The 27295-nt window shown below is 45.0% G+C and overlaps 1 protein-coding gene across 2 annotated transcripts in view; it reads left to right on the top strand.

The window, feature by feature from the left end:
- The window catches only part of LOC148477859 (transient receptor potential cation channel subfamily V member 6-like), a 62988-nt gene extending 38766 nt beyond the window's left edge, over nt 1-24222 (top strand). For both annotated transcript variants that reach the window (XM_088456099.1, XM_088456098.1), the window contains 3 exons: nt 8834-9102; nt 14914-15020; nt 23213-24222. In XM_088456099.1, coding sequence (XP_088312225.1) covers nt 8834-9102; nt 14914-15020; nt 23213-23459 — 623 coding nt within the window. In that variant the 3' untranslated portion in view covers nt 23460-24222. The remainder of the gene's footprint in view (nt 1-8833; nt 9103-14913; nt 15021-23212) is intronic.
- Nucleotides 24223-27295: the final 3073 nt, after the last annotated feature.

The following is a 27295-nucleotide window of genomic DNA, read 5'->3' as shown; positions in this document are numbered from 1 at the left end:
GGCATAGACAGTTCTTGAGGAACAGAGCTCTGTTCTCTGGACGGAAGCCAAATAGGTGGGAGCCCCTGTTCCAAGTCCAACATTTGAAGCTCTTATTCTCTCCACATCATCTATGATAGAAGGAAAAAAAATGTCATTGGGGACATCTAGCTCCTCTGTCTGTACCCTGCTTACCCTTTTTGGACAGTAAGTCCAGCACGGATGGTTCGGAAGAAGGCCTAGCAACAGATGGGGATGGTCATTATCAAGACCTGGTCCCCCCAGTGGGTGTAGTCTGGGAGGTATTGGTTGGCATGCAAGCAGCGGAATAACAAAGGCCTCCATGTTGTCTGTGCTCACTATTCCGTATTTCAGTTTGCGATTCAGGTAGGAATAAAGTGGGCTACAGAACACAGTGACAGAATCACTGGATGTCTTAGTGCATTCAGGCCAAATACGATCCATGAATTCCCAGACAGATTCCGGACAGATGAATCCTTTGCTTGTAATAATCTCTGGCTATTTATAACACCCACCTTTGCCAGGAATTACCAGGCACTTTGAAGGCTGTAACTTTGAACTGCTTTATAGAAAACATGTGAATGAAACCTTTCCATACTGCAGAACATGATGGAGAAATCCCTTGAAGTTCAGCACCTTGAGCATCTTTTTTCATGTTCTCTGAGGCCTCTCCTGACTGTGAAGAAAGATTCTCCACACTGTAGACTTTTTAATGGTGATTTCAATGTTGTCCACTGGCTGAGATCCATCTCATCTGAGGGTTGTGTTTTCCCCATGCAAATGAGACAGTGCACATCCAGAAGGTGACTCTTATGTTTAGCCATGGTGTCAGTCTCTCTTTTGACTGAATTAGGCTTTAGTTTTTTTTTACAAATATAGGCTTTAGTTTTTTAGAGCATATAACTTTATAAGCTGTTAGGATAACATTTCTGCCATTATTAAGATAAAAAAAAACTTTTTGAAACCCAATAACTTAAAGAAAAGTTCTCATTGCAATATTCATGCAGCCCCTTGACAGAGAGCAGCACAGCACCCCTGCGCAGCTTTGCTGATAACAGGTGTGGCTGACACGCACACAAATTTTTTCTTTTATTTATTATTTTGTGCAACAGCCCCTTGACAGACAGGAGCACAGCACCCCTGCACAGCTACACGCCGATGACAGTGACAGCCAGGTGTAAAATTGATCATAAATTAATTTAAAAACAATTAATTGGGTGCAGCCCTTGGCTGTTAACTTGATCATAAATTCATTTAAAAACAATTCATTGGGTGCAGCCCCTGGCTGTTAAATTGATCATACATTAATTTAAAATAAATCATTGGTTCCTAAACCAACCATAACATTAATTTAAAATGTCAGGCAGCAATGCCCCAACCAGCACATAATGGAAAGGAAAAATGTGCAAGATGGAATAGTCCTTTGGCCCTCCCACCCACCCTTAAGTTGTATATGAAACAGGACAGTTTAACAAACCAATCATTGCAGCGACAAGGACTGCCAATTGTGGCTGAAAGATTGGTTTGTTTTGACCTCAAAAAAACAAGCTGCCAATGTGCTTTGGGCATGGAAAAGAAAATAATCCCATACACAAACTGGCTTTACATTACAAGTTGTCATCAACCTCGTCCTCGTCATCCCCATCAGTGTGTACATCCTCTTCTTCACACAAAATTAATTCATCCCCGCTGGATTCCACCATAGGCACCTCTGTCATTTTTTGATGTAATTGTTGGTCGAGCTCTTCCTTGTGGAATTTGTAATTCATTTTAGTGAACATCATCTTTTCCACATTTTGAGGACGTAACCTCCTACGCCGATCACTGACAAGGTTGCCAGCTGCACTGAAAACTCTTTCGGAGTACACACTGGAGGGTGGGCAACTTAAGTAATGCAAAGCCAGTTTGTGTATGGGACTCCAAATTGCCTCTTTTTCCTGCCAGTACTGAAAGGGACTGTCTGACATAATGGAAGAAGAAAGAGGATGCTATTTTAAGGGCGCAACAAACAGCTGCCAGAAGTCTAATATCTTATTCTTAACAAGAATATCACCACAATTCTAAAAAACAATCGATGTCAAAAGAACAGAATATGACACAAGAGCTGTGGCGCTTTATATGATGTTACACAAATTTAACTGTGCAAATGAAATATCTGTATACATAAATATGTCTAAATAACGTCCTAAATGGTAACTTTCATGTTGAAATTTTTCTTTGATGAATTGGCGTACCCCAACTCACTTCTTCTCAAAGGTTGTGTAAACATATAAAGGTATCTTTCCTTATGAACAGCCTTTCAATGTAAACACTTTTTGAAAAGTCGCGTACCAAAACTCACACTGTATGGTATGAGTATAATCATATAACGGTTTCTTTCAAATGCCCATCTTGAATTTTCTTATGAAATGTGAGGGTACGTACGCTATTGAAATAATTCCATAATTCCAAATGTCACAGTATCTGAGTTCAATAGCGTTATGTCATTTCCGGTTTGAGATCTAATATTATTATCGAAACATATTTGGATTACAATTACTTAATGAGATGTTGGACAATAAAGAATATAGAATAAGAACTAAGTAACGGTTTAGGTTAAAAAGACTGTATAATTAAGACACATTACCTAAATACTTTTAATTGTGTTAGAACTACATTTCCCATAATGCATTAATTGTATGTCTGGGCAGTTGTGCATTATATATTTGTTAAAATCGCTATAAAAAGTGATAACGATTGTTAGTGATGTTAGAACATTGACATAATGTTGTTTATTTATTTCTGTTTTTTTTTTTTTTTTCTTCTTCTACTTCCACCTATTAACGATGAACAATTATGTAAATGACCACTTCCTGTGCATAACTGATTGGTCTGTCTCTGTATAAATATCTGGCTTCCCACACCAGCAGTATGTCTTGAAAAAGGTCCCAAAGGACTGAAACGCATTGACATAGGTGTGAGTAACCCTACCAGAAGGAATTTTTTTCATTTTGATTTTCTTTTTATGTTTTTTTTTTTTTTTTTTTTTTTTTACTGTATGTATTTTCTATGGTGCCTCATGTGCACCTTTTAGTTTTTTATTGTTATTTATTACCCTTTTTTGTGGAAACTTGTTTTGGAACTTTGATTTAAATAAACCCCTTTTTTTATGGAATTTATGGGTTTATATCTTTGGAGGATTTAAAGTGTCGGGGAGAATAAAGAAACCTTTACAGGATTATTATTTCACCACTCCACGTAAGTTGGGGTACGTACCCCCACATTTCATAAGAAAATTCCAGATGGGCATTTGAAAGAAACCGTTATATGATTATACTCATACCATACAGTGTGAGTTTTGGTACGCGACTTTTCAAAAAGTGTTTACATTGAAAGGCTGTTCATAAGGAAAGATACCTTTATATGTTTACACAACCTTTGAGAAGAAGTGAGTTGGGGTACGCCAATTCATCAAAGAAAAATTTCAACATGAAAGTTACCATTTAGGACGTTATTTAGACATATTTATGTATACAGATATTTCATTTGCACAGTTAAATTTGTGTAACATCATATAAAGCGCCACAGCTCTTGTGTCATATTCTGTTCTTTTGACATGGACTGTCTGACATGTCTATTAGGATGTTATCTCTGAAATAGTCCTCCACCATTCTGTGAATGGAGACCGTATCACACATAGTCACGGTAGAAGACATGTCACTAGTAAGCAGTTCTCTCAGGCCCGACCAGATGTCATTTTTTGGTGACTGATCTGCATGACCAGCAAGCATTCTGTAAGGAAAATTTTGTTTTTTCCTGGCAGCTGTTGAAACTGAAGGAGGAGATGAAGGCGTTTCACATGCGTCTGCAGCTGACAATTTTTTGACCAACAGCTCTTTGCATAGTTTTAGATTTTGGTCTTTGGAAAAAAACTTAAAAGGTAGGACTTAAACCTAGGATCCAGAATGGTGGCCAAAATATATTTTTCAGATTTCAATAGATTGACGACTCTTGGATCCTGGTCAAGTGAATCAAGGGCTTGATCCACCAGTCCGACATACTTTGAGCAATCGCTCCGTTTCAGCTCCTCCTTCAGTTTCTCCAGCTGTATTTGCAAAAGTCTGATGAGGGGAATGACCCGACTCAAGCTGGCAGTGTCTGAAGTAACTTCACGTGTGGCAAGTTCAAAGGGTTTGAGAACCTTGCACAACACAGAAATTATTCTCCACTGCACTTGAGTAAGGTGCATTCCCCCTCCACGGCTTATGTTATATGTCATAGTCCGCTTTATAGGCCTGGATGGCCTTTTGCTGTTCCTCCATCTGCTGAAGCATATAGAGGGTAGAATTCCACCGAGTTACTACCTCTTGCTTCAGCTGATGGAAGGGAAAATTTAACTGTACCTGCTGGTCATGCAATTTTCGACAAGCGGTCGCCGAATGTCTAAAATGTCCAGATATTTTGCGTGCCACCGAGAGCATCTCCTGCACCCCCTGTCATTTTTTTTAAAATGTTGCACCACCAAATTAATTGTCTGAGCAAAACATGAGACGTGTTGGAATTTGCCCAGATTTAATGCTCTCACAATATTGGTGGCATTGTCCGAAATCACAAATCCCAAGTGGGCTAAGCCATCTAGCAATGAGGTTTTCTAAGAGGTTCTCAGCAGTATGCCTCTTAGTGAAACCAGTTATACAAAGAGTAGCCTGCCTCTGTATCAGCTGTCTTTTGGGAGATGTTGCTGCTGTTATAGGCAATACACCTACCCAGTGGGCTGTCACAGTCATGTAATCCTTAGTTTGCCCTGTCCCACTTGTCCACATATCAGTGGTCAATTGGACAGTGGGTACAACGGCATTTCTGAGGACATTAATAAGGTTTTTTTTAATGTCCTTGTACAGATTTGGAATCGCTCTTCTAGCGAAGTGGAATCTAGAAGGGATCTGGCAGTGAGGACACAGGACCTGAATTAACTGTTGAAAACCCACTGCATTAATGGCGGATACTGGATGCACATCTAATGCCAGCATAGCTGTTATGGCATCAGTAATCCGCTGTGCAACTGTGTGATTGCTGTCATACTTGTTTGCCCTTGCAAAAGATTGTTTAACAGTTAATTGTTTTTTGGAGGATACGCTACAAGTAGTCTTCCTCCTGGTCCCCTTGTGGGATGAAGATCCACTGACAGCAACAGCAGCAGCAGCAGCAACAGGTGTAGTCATCATGGATCCTTCTGAGGAATCACGGATAAGAGAGGAGTCAATCATGCTTGGAATACCAACATTGGATGCAGCAGGACTACTCCCGATCACGAATGAGGATGTTGATGATGCAGGTGTTCGTGTTGGAGATCGAAGGCGCTTGGATCTCACAGAGAGGGAGCAGGTAGGTGACACTGGACTTGTTACGTTTTGCGTTTTGGAACTTGGCAACGTACACTTTGATATTTGATGAATGCGCTCCAAGTGATGTAACAAGGAGGAGGTTCCTAGGTGGTTTAGGTCCCTCCCTCTACTCACTCTTGCATGGCAATGGGCACATGCGTATGGCTTGACAACTGTTGTCCGGATTGGGACGGAAATAATTCCACACGTGAGAACTAGATTTTTTTGTCTTTTGTCCCGGCAAGACAACAATGGGCTTTGGCTTTTTCAAACCATGGGCAACAGTTGTTGCCTTACTTACACAAAGGACATCCTCGGCATCAACATCCTCATCACCAACACCAACAACCTCATAATCCTTAGCGCCTTCATCCACCAAAATATCCTCCTCCTCCATGTGCAATTCCGCAGAAGCATCCTCAATGACTACGTGGCCAAGATTTTGACTGCCCTTCCCCCCATTTACAGAGGGCCAACAAATGGTGGAATTTGGAGGATCCTCCAGTACACTAGTATTTAGGTCGGGCTCACACATGGCAACCGTGGACACACTTGCACTCTCCTCGGGGATTTGTGATTTCGATTTCTCAGGGCACACAGTTGGTTTTTCCGGAGCTGTCTTAACAACTTTCACATTTTTAATTGGACCACCACCACTACTGCTACAAGCAGAAGGGCTATCAGAATCAGCAGTCTTCTTCATAAAGTAAGAAGGCCAAGGCCTTATCCTTTCCTTGCCACTTCGTGTAGTGAATGGCATATTGCCAATTTTTTGTTTATCTAAAGTCAAATATCATTTCAATTTTTTTTTTCTTAATTTCAGTAAAACCTGCTTTACTATTACTACCATATCGATGGCGTGACTTAAACCCTGGGGCATGGGCCTTCCTAGAGGTTGAGGAAGTTGATGGCTTTTCACTGCTGCTGGCAGCTACAACATGTGGTTCTTGGCCTTGCTCTCCTGTCATGTGACAGCCCTCCATATTTTTTCTGCAGTCTAGAAGCAGTGTCACAATCACCAATAGTGTAGCCAAGGTGCGGCTACAAAATGAACACACGTGCAGTCGTGCACACACACAAAAATATTAGAAAATACGACAAATGATGATTTATATTTTTTGTCAGCTCCAGAAGAACTTGGCCCCAGAGTAACGATTGATCACGATTGGAGTCTGTCAGCACAAGGTTGCAACTTGCGTTGCTGGCTGTATCTTGTCCACTAATGGGGTTAAGGTGAAAAACCACCCACACAAACAAGAAAAAAATATGACACTTTAATTGTATTTTTTTTTGATTGAACACGACTGGAGTCGCTGGATCTTGTGCGCTAATGTGGTTCAGCCTACATTGATCATAGAGACGAAATCTCGCGAACCGCGAGATTTCCGTCTCTATGGTTTTGCCTCGGTTTCGAGAACCGAGTAAGGCTGGAATCTTCATGCCTGCTTGAATCCGACTGGGATATGCTATATTCGGGTGGGCTCGGTTCTCAGAGAACTGAGCCCGCTCATCTCTAATTGTCAGGTTGTGCAGGTTCGGGGATGAGGGAGGGTGCCTGCACTAAACGACATATCATTCAGTGTGGGCACAGTATCCACTGCACAGTCCGCACTACACAGTCACACACACATTGCCGCCAGCGTTGCGGCGGTGTGTGTTATTTCAGCAGCCAACGAGAGTCAGACAGACTCTCATTGACTGCTGCCGGGCTGGAGCTCACTCATGAGCTCCGCCTTCCAGCTCCTGCAGTGGGTGATGGTAGAGACATCATGACATCTCTCCCATAATACCAAGCGGGACCGAGCAGGAGGACGGAGGAATCAGGTAAGTCAGTGTCAGTGTTTTCTGTTTTGTGCGTGTATGTCTGTGTGTGTTATGTAAGGGGCACTACTGGCACTGTATCACTACAGGGGGCACTGAATAGGGAGGACCACTACAGGGGGCACTATATAAGGGCACTGCAAAGGGGGATCACTACTGGGGGCCTACATAAATGGGACCACTACTGGGGGCACTGTATAAGGGGCACTAATGGGTGCCTGCATAAGGAGGACCACTACTGGGGCACTGTATAAGGGGCACTGATGGGACCCTGCATAAGGGGGATGACTACTGGGTGTACTGTATAAGGGGCACCACCCCATCCTCTCACCCATGGGTACAATATCTGCATACTGGCGTAGCTGTGCACTTTACAGTGTTTAATATAGAGACTGCTGTAAATAGGGGAGCAGACGTCTTGGTAGCCCCAGTCACATGCTAGCCTTTTTAGCTAATACATTACATTACTCCTGTAGAGAGCCTGTTTCAAACTTTTCCAGACTCATCAGCGAGGTATTTGGTGTCCTGGTGGGCAGCAGGCCATGGAGGCATCCACTAAAAGCAATGAGAAGAGTTATGGTGATTATTTGGCAATACACCGAAGGGACCAGATATGATTTGATTTAGCTTCTTTATGTTATACCATTAGGAAATTAATAAAAAGGTGACAGGGATCATATGGTTATATAACATGCCCAGAAGCCATCTATTGGTAAAAGTCCCCTCCCTGCAGACCACACCATGGTAAATGCGCTTTCTGTACTCATTAGCATATTGAAATATTTTAGATTTGTGTCCACCCAAATACTCTAGGGGTCTATTTACAAAAATTTCTAAAAACAGACTAGTTGTGATAGCTAGAATCTGATTGGTTGTGACGGATCAGTTAATAAATCTTCTATGGTTAATGACCGACCAAAGCTAATTTATTGTATGTCAGACCCTTGTGTTGCAGAGTATACTCTGGAGAGGTGAATCAACACACACAACCAGTATAGTGTTCAAAGATTCTTCTGACTATAATTACGTGTCATACAATAATATAAAGCATAGTGTTCTCACATTGCAACATATTAGTATTTTCACACTACATCTTAATACAGCAGTCATTACATTATTATCTATACACGAGGGAGTGAACAGTTAGAAGCATGAATATAATAAGGGGTCTATTTACTAAGCAGTGTTAGGAGACAGAGTGAAAAGTGATAAGGTGTCAGCCAATCAGCTCATAACTGTCATTTTTCAAACACAGCCTGCGAAATGACAGTAAGGAGCTGATTGGCTGGCCCTTATCACTTTTCACTCTGTCTCCTAACACTGCTTAGTAAATAGACCCCTTATTCTATTCATGCTTCTAACTGTCTGAACATTCCAAGGTTCGAAAACTCGAAGGTTAGCAAAAATCCTTCTCTCTAATATTCTGCATTAAAGTTGTGAATAACTTAAAGGCACAAACCATCCTAAGACAGCATGGAGTCTGATACCTTAATATCAGATTTCTCAGTTGCTATGGGCAACATCACCACTAGTCTGTTTTAGAAGCTTTAATAAATCTATCCCCCTATAGTGTGCATGAGCCCAAGCATAAGCCTGGCCAGTGTCCCTCTCATTACAGCCTTAATAACCTTTCCTCGCTTTCATTTCAGCTTTATATATAGTATTCCAGACGCAGGACCCAACGCAGATGGGAATATTTTTCAGTTACGCCATGTCCCTCTATAGCACATATCAACTGTTCGTCAGCGTCATCAACTCCCCAGCCAACTACAGCGTCGACCTCCCGCTAATCTTCAACTTTGTCTACTTCCCCTTCACTCTAATCGCAAACCTCCTGATGATGAACCTGCTAATTGCGATGATGGGAGACACCCACTGGCGGGTGGCCCAGGAGAGAGATGAGCTGTGGAGGGCTCAGGTAAGGAGGCACGGAGCACATCACCTGTCACTAGCACAGCACATGTCACTAGCCCAGCACCTGTCACTAGCCCAGCACCTGTCACTAGCCCAGCACCTGTCACTAGCACATCACCTGTCACTAGCCCAGCACCTGTCACTAGCACATCACCTGTCACTAGCCCAGCACCTGTCGCTAGTACATCACCTGTCGCTAGCACATCACCTGTCGCTAGCACAGCACATGTCCCTAGCACAGCACCTGTCACTAGCCTATCACCTGTCACTAGCCCAGCACCTGTCACTAGCACATCACCTGTCACTAGCACATCACCTGTCACTAACACAACACCTGTCACTAGCACATCACCTGTCACTAGCACATCACCTGTCACTAGCCCAGCACCTGTCACTAGCACAGCACCAGTGACTAGCACAGCACCTGTCACTAGCACATCACCTGCCGCTAGCACATCACCTGCCGCTAGCCCAGCACCTGTCACTAGCCCAGCACCTGTCGCTAGCACAGCACATATCACTAGCCCATCACCTGTCACTAGCCCATCACCTGTCACTAGCCCATCACCTGTCACTAGCCCAGCACCTGTCACTAGCACAGCACCTGTCACTAGCACAGCACATGTCACTAGCACATCACCTGTCACTAGCACAGCACACACCTGTCACTAGCACATAACCTGTCACTAGCACAGCACCTGTCACTAGCACAGCACCTGTCACTAGCCCAACACCTCTCACTAGCCCAGCACCTGTCACTAGCCCAGCACCTGTCACTAGCACATCACCTGTCATTAGCACATCACCTGTCACTAGCACATCACCTGTCATTCACCCAGCACCTGTCACTAACACAACACCTGTCACTAGCACATCACCTGTCACTAGCACATCACCTGTCACTAGCCCAGCACCTGTCGCTAGCCCAGCACCTCTCGCTAGTACATCACCTGCCGCTTGCACATCACCTGTCGCTAGCACATCACCTGTCGCTAGCACATCACCTGTCGCTAGCCCAGCACCTGTCACTAGCACAGCACATGTCACTAGCACATCACCTGTCACTAGCCCAGCACATGTCACTAGCCCAGCACCTGTCGCTAGCACAGCACCTGTCGCTAGCACATCACCTGCCGCTAGCACATCACCTGTCGCTAGCCCAGCACCTGTCGCTAGCCCAGCACCTGTCACTAGCACAGCACATGTCACTAGCACATCACATGTCACTAGCCCAGCACATGTCACTAGCCCAGCACCTGTCACTAGCACATCACCTGTCACTAGCACAGCACATACCTGTCACTAGCACATCACCTGTCACTAGCACAGCACACACCTGTCACTAGCATATAACCTGTCACTATCATAGCACCTGTCACTAGCACAGCACCTGTCACTAGCCCAACACCTCTCACTAGCCCAGCACCTGTCACTAGCCCAGCACCTGTCAATAGCACATCACCTGTCAATAGCACATCACCTGTCACTAGCCCAGCACCTGTCACTAGCCCAGCACCTGTCAATAGCCCAGCACCTGTCACTAGCCCATCACCTGTCACTAGCACATCACCTGTCACTAGCCCAGCACCTGTCACTAGCCCAGCACCTGTCACTAGCCCAGCACTTGTCACTAGCACATCACCTGTCACTAGCCCAGCACCTGTCACTAGCACATCACCTGTCACTAGCACATCACCTGTCACTAACACAACACCTGTCACTAGCACATCACCTGTCACTAGCACATCACCTGTCACTAGCACACCACCTGTCACTAGCACAACACCTGTCACTAGCCCAGCACCTGTCACTAGCCCAGCACCTGTCACTAGCACATCACCTGTCACTATCATAGCACCTGTCACTAGCACATCACCTGTCACTATCACAGCACCTGTCACTAGCACATCACCTGTCACTATCACAGCACCTGTCACTAGCCCATCACCTGTCACTAGCACATCACTTGTCACTAGCACATCACTTATCACTAGCACAGCACCTGTCACTAGCACAGCACCTGTCACTAGCCCAGCACCTGTCACTAGCACATCACCTGTCACTAGCCCAGGACCTGTCACTAGCACATCACCTGTCACTAGCCCAGGACCTGTCACTAGCACATCACCTGTCACTAGCCCAGCACATCTCCTGTCACTGGCACAGCACCTGTCACTACTACAGCATCTGTCACTAGCACAGCACCTGTCACTAGCACATCACCTGTCACTAGCCCAACACCTGTCACTAGCACATCACCTGTCACTAGCACAGCACATGTCACTAGCACATCACATGTCACTAGCCCAGCACATGTCACTAGCCCAGCACATGTCACTAGCCCAGCACCTGTCACTAGCACATCACCTGTCACTAGCACAGCACATACCTGTCACTAGCACATCACCTGTCACTAGCACAGCACACACCTGTCACTAGCATATAACCTGTCACTATCATAGCACCTGTCACTAGCACAGCACCTGTCACTAGCCCAACACCTCTCACTAGCCCAGCACCTGTCACTAGCCCAGCACCTGTCAATAGCACATCACCTGTCAATAGCACATCACCTGTCACTAGCCCAGCACCTGTCACTAGCCCAGCACCTGTCAATAGCCCAGCACCTGTCACTAGCCCTTCACCTGTCACTAGCACATCACCTGTCACTAGCCCAGCACCTGTCACTAGCCCAGCACCTGTCACTAGCCCAGCACTTGTCACTAGCACATCACCTGTCACTAGCCCAGCACCTGTCACTAGCACATCACCTGTCACTAGCACATCACCTGTCACTAACACAACACCTGTCACTAGCACATCACCTGTCACTAGCACATCACCTGTCACTAGCACACCACCTGTCACTAGCACAACACCTGTCACTAGCCCAGCACCTGTCACTAGCCCAGCACCTGTCACTAGCACATCACCTGTCACTATCATAGCACCTGTCACTAGCACATCACCTGTCACTATCACAGCACCTGTCACTAGCACATCACCTGTCACTATCACAGCACCTGTCACTAGCCCATCACCTGTCACTAGCACATCACTTGTCACTAGCACATCACTTATCACTAGCACAGCACCTGTCACTAGCACAGCACCTGTCACTAGCCCAGCACCTGTCACTAGCACATCACCTGTCACTAGCCCAGGACCTGTCACTAGCACATCACCTGTCACTAGCCCAGGACCTGTCACTAGCACATCACCTGTCACTAGCCCAGCACATCACCTGTCACTGGCACAGCACCTGTCACTACTACAGCATCTGTCACTAGCACAGCACCTGTCACTAGCACATCACCTGTCACTAGCCCAACACCTGTCACTAGCACATCACCTGTCACTAACACAACACCTGTCACTAGCACATCACCTGTCACTAGCACATCACCTGTCACTAGAACATCACCTGTCACTAGCCCAACACCTGTCACTAGCCCAACACCTGTCACTAGCACATCACCTGTCACTATCACCTCACCTGTCACTATCCCAGCACCTGCCACTAGCCCAGCACCTGTCACTAGCACAGCACCTGTCACTATCACAGCACCTGTCACTAGCCCAGCACCTGCCACTAGCACATCACCTGTCACTATCATAGCACCTGTCACTATCATAGCACCTGTCACTAGCCCAGCACCTGTCACTAGCCCAGCACCTGCCACTAGCACATCACCTGTCACTATCATAGCACCTGTCACTAGCACATCACCTGTCACTATCACATCACCTGTCACTATCCCAGCACCTGTCACTAGCCCAGCACCTGTCACTAGCCCAGCACCTGCCACTAGCACATCACCTGTCACTATCATAGCACCTGTCACTAGCACATCACCTGTCACTAGCACATCACCTGTCACTAGCACATCACCTGTCACTAGCACAGCACCTGTCACTAGCCCAAAACCTGTCACTAGCACAGCACCTGTCACTAGCCCAGCACCTGTCACTAGCACATCACCTGTCACTATCATAGCACCTGTCACTAATACATCACCTGTCACTAGCCCAGCACCTTTCACTAGCCCATCACCTTTCACTAGCCCATCACCTGTCACTAACACAACACCTGTCACTAGCCCATCACCTGTCACTAGCACAACACCTGTCACTAGCACATCACCTGTCACAAGAACATCACCTGTCACTAGCCCAACACCTGTCACTAGCCCAACACCTGTCACTAGCACATCACCTGTCACTAGCCCAGCACCTGTCACTAGCACATCACTTGTCACTAGCACACCTGTCACTAGCACATCACCTGTCACTAGCACATCACCTGTCACTAGCACATCACTTATCACTAGCCCAGCACCTGTCACTAGCCCAGCACCTGTCACTAGCCCAGGACCTGTCACTAGCACATCACCTGTCTCTAGCCCAGGACCTGTCACTAGCACATCACCTGTCACTAGCCTAGCACATCACCTGTCACTGGCACAGCACCTGTCACTACTACAGCACCTGTCACTAGCACAGCACCTGTCACTAGCCCAACACCTGTCACTAGCACATCACCTGTCACTAGCACATCACCTGTCACTATCATAGCACCTGTCACTAGCACAGCACCTGTCACTAGCCCAGCACCTGTCACTATCATAGCACCTGTCACTAGCCCATCACCTGTCACTAGCCCATCACCTGTCACTAGCACATCACCTGTCACTAGCACATCACCTGTCACTAGCACTTCACCTGTCACTAGCCCAGCAGCTGTCACAAGCCCAGCAGCTGTGACTAGCACAGCACCTGTCACTAGTACAGCACCTGTCACTAGTACAGCACCTGTCACTAACACATCACCTGTCACTAGCCCTGGACCTGTCACTAGCACATCACCTGTCACTAGCCCAGCACATCACCTGTCACTAGCCCAGCACCTGTCACTAGCCCAGCACCTGTCACTAGCACAGCACCTGTAACTAGCACAGCACCTGTCACTAGAACATCACCTGTCACTAGAACATCACCTGTCACTAGCCCAGCACCTGTCACTAGCCCAGCACCTGCCACTAGCACATCACCTGTCACTATCATAGCACCTGTCACTAGCACATCACCTGTCACTAGCACATCACCTGTCACTAGCACATAACCTGTCACTATCATAGCACCTGTCACTAGCACAGCACCTGTCACTAGCCCAACACCTGTCACTAGCACAGCACCTGTCACTAGCCCAGCACCTGTCACTAGCCCAGCACCTGTCACTATCATAGCACCTGTCACTAGCACATCACCTGTCACTAGCCCATCACCTATCACTAGCACATCACCTGTCACTAGCCCAGCACCTGTCACTAGCCCAGCACCTGTCACAAGCCCAGCACAGCACCTGTCACTAGCACAGTACCTGTCACTAGCACAGTACCTGTCACTAGCACAGCACCTGTCACTAGCACAGCACCTGTCACTAGCACAGCACCTGCTCAAACAGCCGACCAGAGAAATTTCAATAAAATGGCTGTCGGCAATATGACTGCATACCGTTTTGGGGACATAAAAGCAGCCTGATATTGGCACGTATTGGGCTGAATAAGTAGCATGATGAAGATCAATATTTGTGGGTGAATGATGCATCCAAGCAAGGTTATACATGTCTTTGGGACACAGAAATTGTAAACTAACAATTACGGAGGTGGAGGGGAATATGCGCTCATTTACAACATTGTTAGCACACAACCAGCCTTGCCCAATATCTATAACACACACACACATATACACATGTTGTACTAACATGGCGTTCTCAGTCTACTTGCTGACTGGTAAATTCATTTTTCCACCGCAGCTTGCAGCGACTACAGTGATGTTGGAGAAGAGGATTCCGCAATACTTCTGGCCCCGCCTCGGCATTTTTGGATCAGAATACGGCCTTGGTAACCACTGGTATTTATGGTGAGTACTATCCATTTCACTGTACTTAGGGCCTGATTCAGACCCACTCGCAAGCGGCTGTCCACTCGCAAGTGTGTCGATGTGGTGCACTGCGCATGCGCACGACGGCGGGAGCTCCGTTGTGCGCATGCGCCAGACGCGACGAGCGAAGGACTTTCCTTCGCTCGTTGTGTCTGATCAAAGGGGGCGTGCTGTCGATGTTGATTGACAGCACGCCCCCTTTGGTGGGCGTGCCGGGGGCGTGCCTCCCTGACGGGGGCGTTCCCAAGGGAACGCCTACCGTCAGAAGCCGGCCCACTGACATCACTAGTGATGTCAGTGGGAGTGATTTTGGCTCTGATAGAGCCAAAATCACTCCGGGCCTTGCGGTTGAAAAACTCAACCGCAGGCTCCGGCTCGCTGTGGCGATGGTCGCGATGGTCAAGACCATCGCGGCCATCAAACTGCATGTTCGTACAGGCTGTAGGTGGTGACCCACAGCTATACGAGCGTCCAGGAGGACGCTCCATAATTATGGAGGGTGGCCCTCATTCAGAGCGTGCGCTCTGCTCAGAGCGTACGGCTCTGAATGAGGGCCTTAGTTGTTTGTTTACGGAAGTGCACAAATGCACCAGTATGACTGCCAAGCACACAAGAAGTTCATTCCACTCTGGGATAGGGATGGCCTTCGACCATCAATGATTCATAATCATCGATGTTTATGGCCGAATTTTAATACTTTTACCATCGATGGGGGAAAATGTATTTTTTTTTCTTTACAAGGTGCCAGGACATGGAGCATAGCTTCCGCCCCTGGCACCTGCGAAGCCCCACCCCCAGGTTCGGATTGGCCAATAAGTCAAAGAGCAGGGATGACCATCGGTTGGTGAAACCCTCGATGGTCATCCATAGTATAGTTTGAAAACCATCGAGGCCACTTACTATATCGCCATCAATGGGAACACCACTGATGGCCATCCCTACTCTGGGGAACAAATGAGGAATGAAATTCACTCACAAAAGTACAGTATCGCTTCTAATTTCTTCCGAATAGAAGTTTTAGACAAACTTTTACACTCTTTTTCCTACCATGGCGAAACGGTTCTTCCTACCATCACTGTGAGGAGCTCTGCTACTACAATTTAATGAAAACAAGGGCAGCATAGGGAGGAATAATTAAAAAAATAAATGATGGCAACTTCTGGGGTCTCTTTATGAAGCGGCAATAAAACTTAAACTGCTAATGAAACCGGCTGTTTGTGCCGGAGAAAGGCTCTGTCATTGCTTCACAATGTTCATCAATATTTTGTGCCACTTACTTCCATTCCCACGGACCTCTTAGGGCAAGGTTGGGGAACCTTTTTTCTGCAGAGGGCCATTTTGATATATATAATATTATTTGTGGGCCTGGTGCAGGCCACGCCCCCTCCATGTGATGTCACACAGAGGTGGGGCCACAATCGCTGGTGATTACAGCTGAAGTCTGAAGTGTCCTAAGGATGCTCCAGGCGGCACTGCTGCATACATTCTAGCTGCAGTGTGCCATTCTAGGCAGTAGTAGTAGTGAGTAGAAGCAGTTGTAGTAGTAGTAGTAGTAGTAGTTAGTAGCAGTAGTAGTGAGTAGGAGTAGTAGTGAGTAGGAGTAGTAGTGGTAGTGAGTAGCAGTAGTATTGGAAGTAGTAGTAGTGAGTAGTAGTAATGAGTAGCAGTAGTAGTAGTGAGGAGTAGTAATGAGTAGCAGAAGTAGTAGTGAGGAGGAGTAGTAGTAGTGAGTAGTAGTAGTAGTAGTAGGTAGAATAGATGAAATCCAAGTCCAACATATGAGCTAGATATCCATGCTTGAGTCCACATAGTTAAGAGTAGTAATGAGTAGCAGTAGTAGTAGTAGTGAGTATTAGTAGTGAGGAGTAGTAATGAATAGTAGTAGTAGTGAGGAGGAGTAGTAGTAGTGAGTAGTAGTAGTTGTAGTAGTAATGGGTAGTAGTAGTGAGGAGTAGTAATGAGTAGCAGTAGAAGTAGTAGTAGTAATACTATTGTTAATCACTACTACTCACTACTACTGCTACTACTACTGCCACTCACAACTACTACTGCTACTCACTACTACTACTATACCTCACTACTTCTATGACTCACTTTTGCTACTCACAATTACTAGTAGAAGTGAGTAGTACAACTGAGTAGTAGTAGTGGAAGTAGTAATTACAGTAGCAGTTGCAGTAGTGGGTAGCAGTAGTAGTGAGTAGTAGTAGTAGTGAGTACTCACTACTAATGCTACACACTACTGCTGCTCACTACTACTACTCACTACTAATGCTACACACTACTGCTGCTCACTACTACTACTCCTATACCTCACTACTTCTACTACTCACTATTGCTACTCAATGCTACTACTACTACTTTTACTACTACTACTACTTACTACTACTACTTCTACTCACTACTACATCTACTACTACTAGCAGAAGTAGTGGCAGTAGTAGTAGTTAGTAGTATTGAGCAGAAGTAGTAGTGAGTGGCAATAGTAGTTTGTAAGTAGTAGTAATAGTGAGTAGCAATAGTGAGTCATAGAAGTAGTGAGGTATAGTAGTAGTAGTAGTGAGTAGCAGTAGTAGTTGTGAGTGGCAGTAGTAGTAGCAGTAGTAGTGAGAAGCAGTAGTACTAGTGAGTATTAGTAGTGAGTAGTAGTAGAAGCAGTAGTAGTAGTGAGCAGCAATAGTAGTTTGTTAGTAGTAGTAGTAATAGTGAGTAGCAATAGTACTAATAGTAGTGAGTAACAGAAGTAGTGGAAGTAGCAGTAAGTAGCTAGTAGTAGTAGTGAGTAGAAGCAGTAGTAGTGAGTAGCAATAGTAGTAGTGAGAAGCAGTAGTAGACGTATTAGTAGTGAGTAGCAGAAGTAGTGGCAGTAGTAGTAATTAGTAGTAGTAGAAGCAGTAGTAGTGAGTAGCAGTAGTAGTGAGTGGCAATAGTAGTTGGGTAGTAGTAGTATTAGTGAGTAGCAAAAGTGAATCATAGAAGTAGTGAGGTATAGTAGTAGTAGTGAGTAGCAGTAGTAGTAGTTGTGAGTGGCAGTAGTAGTAGCAGTAGTAGGGAGTAGCAGTAGTACTAGTGAGTATTAGTAGTGAGTAGTAGTAGAAGCAGTAGTAAGTAGCAGTAGTAGTGAGTAGTAGTGATTAGCAATAGTAGTGACTACTACTATTGCTAATCACTACTACTCACTACTACTGCTACTTACTACTCATTACTACTACTAGCAGAAGTAGTGGCAGTAGTAGTAGTTAGTAGTAGTATTGAGCAGAAGTAGTAGTGAGTGGCAATAGTAGTTTGTTAGTAGTAGTAATAGTGAGTTGCAATAGTGAGTCATAGAAGTAGTGAGGTATAGTAGTAGTAGTGAGTAGCAGTAGTAGTTGTGAGTGGCAGTAGTAGTAGCAGTAGTAGTGAGAAGCAGTAGTACTAGTGAGTATTAGTAGTGAGTAGTAGTAGAAGCAGTAGTAGTAGTAGTGAGTAGCAATAGTAGTTTGTTAGTAGTAGTAGTAATAGTGAGTAGCAATAGTACTAATAGTAGTGAGTAGCAGAAGTAGTGGAAGTAGCAGTAAGTAGCTAGTAGTAGTAGTAGTGAGCAGAAGCAGTAGTAGTGAGTAGTAGTAGTGAGTAGCAATAGTAGTAGTGAGAAGCAGTAGTAGACGTATTAGTAGTGAGTAGCAGAAGTAGTGGCAGTAGTAGTAATTAGTAGTAGTAGAAGCAGTAGTAGTGAGTAGCAGTAGTAGTGAGTGGCAATAGTAGTTGGGTAGTAGTAGTATTAGTGAGTAGCAAAAGTGAATCATAGAAGTAGTGAGGTATAGTAGTAGTAGTGAGTAGCAGTAGTAGTTGTGAGTGGCAGTAGTAGTAGCAGTAGTAGGGAGTAGCAGTAGTACTAGTGAGTATTAGTAGTGAGTAGTAGTAGTGAGTAGTAGTAGTGAGTAGCAATAGTAGTAGTGAGAAGCAGTAGTAGACGTATTAGTAGTGAGTAGCAGAAGTAGTGGCAGTAGTAGTAATTAGTAGTAGTAGAAGCAGTAGTAGTGAGTAGCAGTAGTAGTGAGTGGCAATAGTAGTTGGGTAGTAGTAGTATTAGTGAGTAGCAAAAGTGAATCATAGAAGTAGTGAGGTATAGTAGTAGTAGTGAGTAGCAGTAGTAGTTGTGAGTGGCAGTAGTAGTAGCAGTAGTAGGGAGTAGCAGTAGTACTAGTGAGTATTAGTAGTGAGTAGTAGTAGAAGCAGTAGTAAGTAGTACTGAGTAGCATTAGTGAGTAGTAGAAGCAGTAGTAAGTAGCAGTAGTAGTGAGTAGTAGTGATTAGCAATAGTAGTAGTCAGCAGAAGTAGTAGTAGTGAGTAGTAATAGTAGTAATATCATTGAGTAGCAATAGTGTGTAGTGTGTAGTAGAAGTAGTGAGGTGTAGTAGTAGTGAGTAGCAGTAGTGTATAGCATTAGTAGTGAGTAGTAGTATTGAGTAGTTGTAGTAGTACTGAGTAGCATTAGTGAGTAGTAGCAGTAGTAGAGAGTAGCAGTAGTAGTGAGTTGCAGTAGATGTAGTAGTGAGTAGCAACAGTAGTAGTACTGAGTAGTAGTAGTGAGTAGCAGTAGTAGAAGTGAGTAGTAGAGTAGTAGAAGTAGTGAGTAGTAGTAGTAGTAGTCGTAGTAGTAGTAGTGAGCAGTAACTAACAGTAGTAGTAGTATTGAGTAGTAGTAGTGAGTAGCATTAGTGAGTAGTAGTAGTAGTACTGAGTAGCATTAGTGAGTAGTAGCTGTAGTAGAGAGTAGCAGTAGTAGTGCATTGCAGTAGTAGTAGACATAGTAGTAGTAGTAGTGAGTAGCAACAGTAGTAGTAGTGAGTAGCAGTAGTGAGTAGCAGTACTAGTACTGAGTAGTAGTAGTAGTGAGTAGCAGTATGTATAATGTGTAGTAGTAGTAGTATTAGTAGTAGTGAGTAGCAGTAGAAGTAGTAGTAGTGAAACTGTTTTTTGCAGTAGTAGTTGTAGCGAGTAGCAGTAGTAGTAGAAGTAGTAGTATTGAGTAGCAGTAGTGAGTAACAGTAGTGAGTAGTACTAATTGTAGTATTAGTAGTAGTGAGTAGTAGTAGTGAGCAGTAGTGAGTAACAGTAGTGAGTAGTACTAATTGTAGTATTAGTAGTAGTAGTAGTAGTGAGTAGTAATAGTAGTGAGTAGCAGTAGTTGTATTAGTAGTAGTGAGTAGCAGTAGTTGTAGTATTAGTAGTAGTAGTAATAGTGAGTAGCAGTTGTTGTAGTAGTGAGTTTGAGGGTGGTTTTGCTAAAACCAAAACATGGGGGTCTGCACACGCACACATTTATACTTATAGCACCCCCTTATTCTAAGTTATTCAAAACAAATGGGTTCCAGTAACTATCAAGGCTCCCCTGGGCACTATCCACACACCCTGCACCCATCTTAAATACACCACAGAGCTCCCACTGTTGCATCACTTTCCTGAAACTAATGTGCATATTCTAGTCTGGGGCTATATATAAAAAAGCAATACTGTGAAAGGAAAAAAAAAACAGGTACAGTACGATTTGTGTGAGTTCTGTACAAACACGTTACTGGTGCGGACGGCAGGATGTGCTGAGCTCACCAGTGCCAAAAATAGGCTCAGAGCAGCAGTGAGAAAAATGTCTCATTAGCAGAATAACAAAATACACATGACAAAAAAAAAGCAGCTGAACTCCCCTCTGACCTAGTGACCGGCCCCGTATTGCCCTGAGGAACACGGCGATACAGACCAACCTGTATTCTGCCCCTGGGACATTGTTTTTTTACCGGGATAGACACAGCTGGCTGAGACTGGAAATGTTCTCTATCAGATCATGAAGACTCGTCTTAATCTAAGTATTAGATAGCTGGAATGAAGCTGTTACAGTACAGTACAGTACGTCTCCAACATCTATATGAAGTATGCAAACGTGACACAAGTCAGTCCTGTTACCATTTCTCATTTAAAAACAAGTGTCACAGTAGTGAGTGACAAAGACGTGGATCTCTCAGTGGACTCAGGGCTTGATTCTGACCCGCTCGCGAGCGCTGAGCACTCGCAAGTGGGTCGATGGTGCCCAAGTGCGCATGCGCACGACGGAGGCGCCTCCGTCGTGCGCATGCGCGAGACCCGAATAACGACGGCCAAGCCGTCGTTAAGGATCTCGCACCAAAGGGGGCGTGCTGTCGATGGTGATTGACAGCACTCCTCCTTTGGTGGGCGTGGTGGGGGCGTGGCTGCCCAGACGGAGGCGTTCCCATGGGAACGCCTACCGTCTGGGGCCGGCCCCACTGACATCACTAGTGATGTCAGTGGGAGCGCTTTTGGCTCTGATGGAGCCAAAAGCACTCTAGGGCTTGCGGCATCGAGACCCTACCACAGGGCCTCGTCGCAAGCCCGATGGTCGCGATGGTCTTGACCATCGCGACCATCATTTTGGCCGCTCGCTAGAGCTGTGGGTGGTAACCCACAGCTATGCGAGCGGCCAGGAGGCCGCTCCGAAAAGGAGCAGGGACGGCCCTGATTCAGAGCGTGCGCTCTGTCAGAGCGTCTGGCTCTGAATCAGGGCCTTAATGCACCGCCTTCATCTTAAAGTGCAGCTGTAGGTCTGGCCATTAGGTGACCAAGGGATCTATGTACTAGGCTTTGGAGAGAGAGAAGGTACCAACCAATCAGCTCATTTTTCAAACACAGCTAGGAGCTGATTGGTTGGTACTTTATCTGCATCCACTTTATCTATCTACAAGGCTTAGTACATAGGGGCTGATTCAGACCCGCTCGCAAGCGGGTCGATGTTTGCCCCCTGCGCATGCGCTGCCTCCGGCGTGCGCATGCGCGAGACCCGGCCAGCAACGGGCACGTCGCTATGGGTCTTGCAACAAAATGGTGCGGCTGTCATTTGTGATTGACAGCTCACCCAGTTTTGGAGGCGGGCAGGGCGGGTGGCTACACAAATGGAGGCATTCCCCTAGGAACGCCTGCCATTTGTGGGAAGCACCAGTGATGTCAGTGGTGAGCTTCCTGCTCTATTTAGAGCAGGAAGCTCACTGGTGCTTGCGGGAACGAGACCCCACCACAAGGGTCTCGTCGTAAGCCCCGATGGCCGCTACCATCACCTGGCCGCTCGCAAAAGCTGTGGGTTTTCACCCACAGCTTAGCAAGCGGCCAGGAGCCTGGCTCAAAAAAAAATGCCGCCCTGATTCAGAGCGAGCGCTCTGAAACAGCGTCCGGCTCTGAATCAGGGCCATAAACCCCTATGTGGCCAATATAATATGTCCCCTTTAGCGGCAATAAGGTTCATTATATTTTTGCTACAATAAATATCAGTTATGGCTGTAATTCATCAAAAAGTTGTAGAGTACAGGCGATACTGGTCCAAATAGGAAATGGTATTTTAACCCTGTCATCTTTGCTGGGTCCGTCACTGGAAATGTGCCCAGGCATAAGGCACCTACTGTATATATATGTGTATACTTACAGGCATGAGCCGATTTACCTCATTGTAAGACCACTACCTTTGGGGCCACCAATTCACTGTTCTTCTCTATGACACAGATCATTATTTCGTTTTCACACCAGCATGTCGACAGGCTCTGAATATCGACAGTCAAAATTTCGACACGGACAAATGGCCAACAAGTAAAATGCCGACATTCACAAATGTCAACATGGTTAAAATGTGGATGTGCACAAAACGTTAACATTTAACATGTCGACACCAAAATGATTGTTGTGTTACTTTTAAGGGTTATGGTTAGGCTAAAATATGCAAAAATAACTGTATGTCGACATGGTGTTAAAATGTTATATGTCGATGTCATGAACATGTTGACATTTTAACCATCTCTATATTTGTGAATGTCGACCTAATATCCATGTTGGCATTCTGAGTATCGACTCATCATACCACACCTGCTACCCAGCGCAGATAAAGTTTGTTTTCCCTAATTCTGTTCATTTTTCATTATTGATTAAAGAAGTACGACTGCACTGCCCAGGGAAAGAGTCGGTAAGCGTAACCACCAATCCAAGTCTCATCTGATGGCACCCAGTGGGATTAGGCTGCACCCCCATACATAGCCCATTTCTTGGCAGTACTGCAGATGGTACAGTTTAAAATCCACACTTTGATTGAACAAGTACATGCATATATGTTATTTAAGTTGCAATCCATTTGTTTTAGCATAGAGAAAGAACGCCCGGATGACGAGGAGGCCGTGTTGCGACAGACCGGTACATGCCAGGATGCCCAGACTATCAGCAAGAACTCAGCTGCATCTGCAAACACAGACAACAAGGAAAAACTACTATCCCAAGCCCAGAGGAGGTCCAGCAAGGGGTGGCAGATCCTTCGCCAGGCAACAATTGACCAATTACAGGGCAATGCTACACTGCCTCGGAACACAGACCAGGAAGTCTTTTATATCTAGTAATACACGTGCACTGATCCCTGGCCTTACACACGGCTCTGACAGGTGCAATAATATTAATAAGACTTTAGCCTATCAAGTGACTAAAAACTAGTGATGTCACCAGTGCACAAATTTAAGGCAGGCATTTTGTGTGATGAACCAATAACTTCATTCTCATGAATATTGGCTCACCCCACAAAATGGCAGCCTGCACTCCGTGCCTCTGGGATGTCACTGATCTCTACCATTATGAAAAAGTGACATAGTAATCCTAATGGAAAAAGACACACAGGATTATTAAGGATTACCAGGCAATTCCATGGTCATTTCATCATGGGTAATAAGTTCATATACAGCGTTTGCCATTGCTATTGGTGGACTATATAATATCTGGCTCTAGTGTGCATGACTAGGTATAGCCTCCGCCAAAGCGTTTGTGTCATTATACCGGAACATGCTGTAATAAGACATACAATCAAGAAATCATCTGAATTATACATATAATATGTACATTTTATTTAATGCCCAGAGCAAAACAAAGATCTCAAGCCAGGATTTCTGTAGCATTTATTTTTAATTTTCATTGGTCTTTCAGGATTGAAATTATACAACATTGGTGAACATGTATTTATATCAAACAGGTTTAAGGGACTCCAGTAAATGTGAGGATATTTTTTGACTACACATACAGTAACTCTAAGTAGAGCATTGCTATCCACAACCGACTCTATGCCACGTTATGTGTTATTCTCTGAATAAATGACTGTCCCTACATTACTGAGCTGCTGTATGTATCTCTGAAGTTTTTCTTTCTTAGTGGTTTTCACTTTTCTTTGTCCTGCAAACTTCAATCAAATATATTATCATTGGATTGAGGGTCAGATACCACTGAGGAAGTGACACCTGACCGCACTGTTGTACAAAAAGGAAAAAAGATGCCCAATCAATTTCAGCTTTGACGACCAAACGTGGTAAGTCACTACTTCGTGCTCTGACCACATTTAAAATAGTAATAATACAATCGTTAATTTATACGCCCCCCACTGTCTCATTTCTTGGGGACTAATTGGTCATCCTGAGAGTTAGGACTTTTGTATTGACTGCTTAAATGTAGAGTGGTATATTCCACTCACCGCCATTCTGTACAGCAATGCAGTGCTGCATGGGTGCTGTGCGCACCTGCAATAGATTTGCGCTGCAATGTAGAAGTTTGGGAATTTAACTGTAGCCTCATGGGGTAGACAGAGATCTAAACTGTAAGTAGTCGGTGTCAAGTCAACAGGAGGTGGGGGTGCTAGGTGGATGGAGTTGTTATGATCGGCATGGAAGAGTTTTACCTATCAATTTAAGCAATGATATACCCACTGTAAACGACCCCCCTTGTATTTATTTAGTTCACTTTATTGGGGTGCAGGCAATCTTTTTACGCTGGCCAGCTTGCAGAGAGTGTGCTCAGGGCAACCCTACAAAAATACCAACAGTGAATATAGCACTTCTATGAATGGTTTAAAACAATCCCAAACACAGTGGATGCAACATTAATTACAAGGCATCAAGTATATCATACCGGTCTATGGGGAGGCATCACAGAGTTATCCCATCCAGGTTTGCTTCAATGCTGCAGATGCTCCTCCATTAGTGATGCCGACAAGGCAGTGATATTGCTCCACTATTACTTCACTTCGGCAGACACACAGATTCACAAGAACCACAGGAACCTAGATGAACGTAGAAGTCTTGCCACTACATGCAGTCCTTCATTAGCCCTCTGATTCTCCAGTCAGTCCAGTGGGAGTCGTAAATTATTCCGTGCCAGCCCTGACATCCAGTTCTTCAAGATTATTGAGTGAGCAACAGTTTCCTGATCTTCACCAGTAGCTCTTAAGTGGTCCCGATTCCATGCCTTTAGGATGAGTTTGTAACTCATTGCTTCCCAATTTGAAGTCATTATCTTATAGGGCTGCATATTCCCCACTGGTTACCTTATTGGTGGCTCTTATCTTCTAGGTCTGGACTGGATTTCCAATAATGCCAATTGTCACGACCAGCCGGCCGATTCTCCAGATCCCTCAATCTGAGAATCGCCAACTGTGACTTATGGTTACCTCAGCACGTGCGGTTACTATAACACGGTTCTGCCACCACCAACGAAGTTAACGGGAGTCGTTAGGTTCTCCGCTCAAATCTCAATTTGCACACTCACTTACATATAGGTACATAGCTTTGACCTCACAGGCTCGTGAATTCGACAAGAACACGGAGAATACACTGGATTAAGAATGTTTAATCCGAAAAATATTTCCAAGGTTATTGATTACAGAAAAAGGTAGTACAAATATGGACAATACAAATATATCACAAATAGGTTCAGAAAATAAAAGGAATTAAAATGAAAAAAGAACCCAGAGTCTTTACATCTAGACTCTGTCGTGAAGGAGACACAGGAGCATTGGATTCTGGCCAGTCGTCAGGACTCTCCTTGGGCACAAGAACACTTATCACTGAGGGAGATGCATAGTTATACCCTCACAGATGCACTAGCCCCCACCTTTGGGTTTTTCACTCTTTCATTGCTGTACACTGGGCATTAAGAAATCGGCCACACCCTTCCATATTGTCTATAGGAAGTAGGGGGTCTTGAAACAGTGCGAAGGGGTCTTTAGAAACCAATAAGCAGGTATCATACCCTACATTCCTGTCATCTCCCTCCTAAAGGATTTTATATCCCATGACCTGGCTTGACCAGGTCTGACCATCTGCATTAAGGATGTATCTCTCCCCAAACTTTATTGCCTGTAGAGATAAGAGATGGTTATCTAGATGCCTGGTTCCAGGAAGACAAATCTCCTCCAAGCTTTGCATTCCTACAGGTCAAATACAGGACACTGCCTAGAAACGATGTTGATACACACATTTATATTTATATACATTTACATGACATCATTCCTGGCGATTATTCTTGAGATAAACGCCACACCAATTGCTTGAGGGGACGCCAAGTAGGCTTTTCTGTAGGCTCACTCAATAGCCCTTCATTGATGGGAAGCAAATCAACACTATCTGGGTGAATTACACTTCCCATGCAGTCTAGCCAGTCTTCTGAAACCCTACCTTGTCTACTAGAAGAGGTTCGAGAGCTGGAACTTAACGCACTTGAGTATCAGGCTGCGGTTGGTTTCCCCTTGGCAGGATATCAAGGGTGTCTCCAACTCCAATGGCAACAATAACTTTTAGTTGAAGCAGAAATTATGCATAATACCTACATTGGGATGCATATATTATGGGACATCCTAAGGAGAGCAAGTCCCTGCAGGATTATTTTTATTTATTAACAGTTTCATATTCATATTCCATTGCGCTTTACAATTGGAAACATTAATAGAACAAAACTGGGTAATAACAGACAGACATATAGGTAGGAAGGCCCTGCTCGCAAGCTTACAATCTACAGGGAAATAGGCATTGATACACAAGGATAGGTGTAATATATATTGCATTTTGGTCCAGCCAGAATGCAGAGTTTTTTGGTGGGCTGTATGATCCAGTCACACAGTAATGTTGGCCAAATGTCAGGAGGATGTGAAAGAACGACAATGTGTGAGGTTGTGTGGAGACTGTGAAAGGGGATGTAGTTAGATATGGCAGCTACTGTATGAAGGTTATGTGAGTGGATCATTCACTACCTTAGTCAGTGCTGTCTCTGTGGAGTGTTGGGAATGAAAGACTGAAGTGGGTCCAATATGTTATGTGAGTGAAGAAAGTGTGTGAGGCGGATGTAGACATGTCTCTCAAGTATCTTGGAGGGGCATGGGAGTTGGGAGATGGTATGGTAATTAAAGAGTGTGTTAAGGTCA

The sequence above is a fragment of the Taudactylus pleione genome, unplaced genomic scaffold (assembly GCF_031769625.1).
Source record: "Taudactylus pleione unplaced genomic scaffold, aTauple2 ptg000685l, whole genome shotgun sequence".
Taxonomy (NCBI): Eukaryota; Metazoa; Chordata; class Amphibia; order Anura; family Myobatrachidae; genus Taudactylus; species Taudactylus pleione.
The sequence above is the reverse complement of the archived record's forward strand: the minus strand, read 5'-3'. Positions and strand labels throughout refer to the sequence as shown.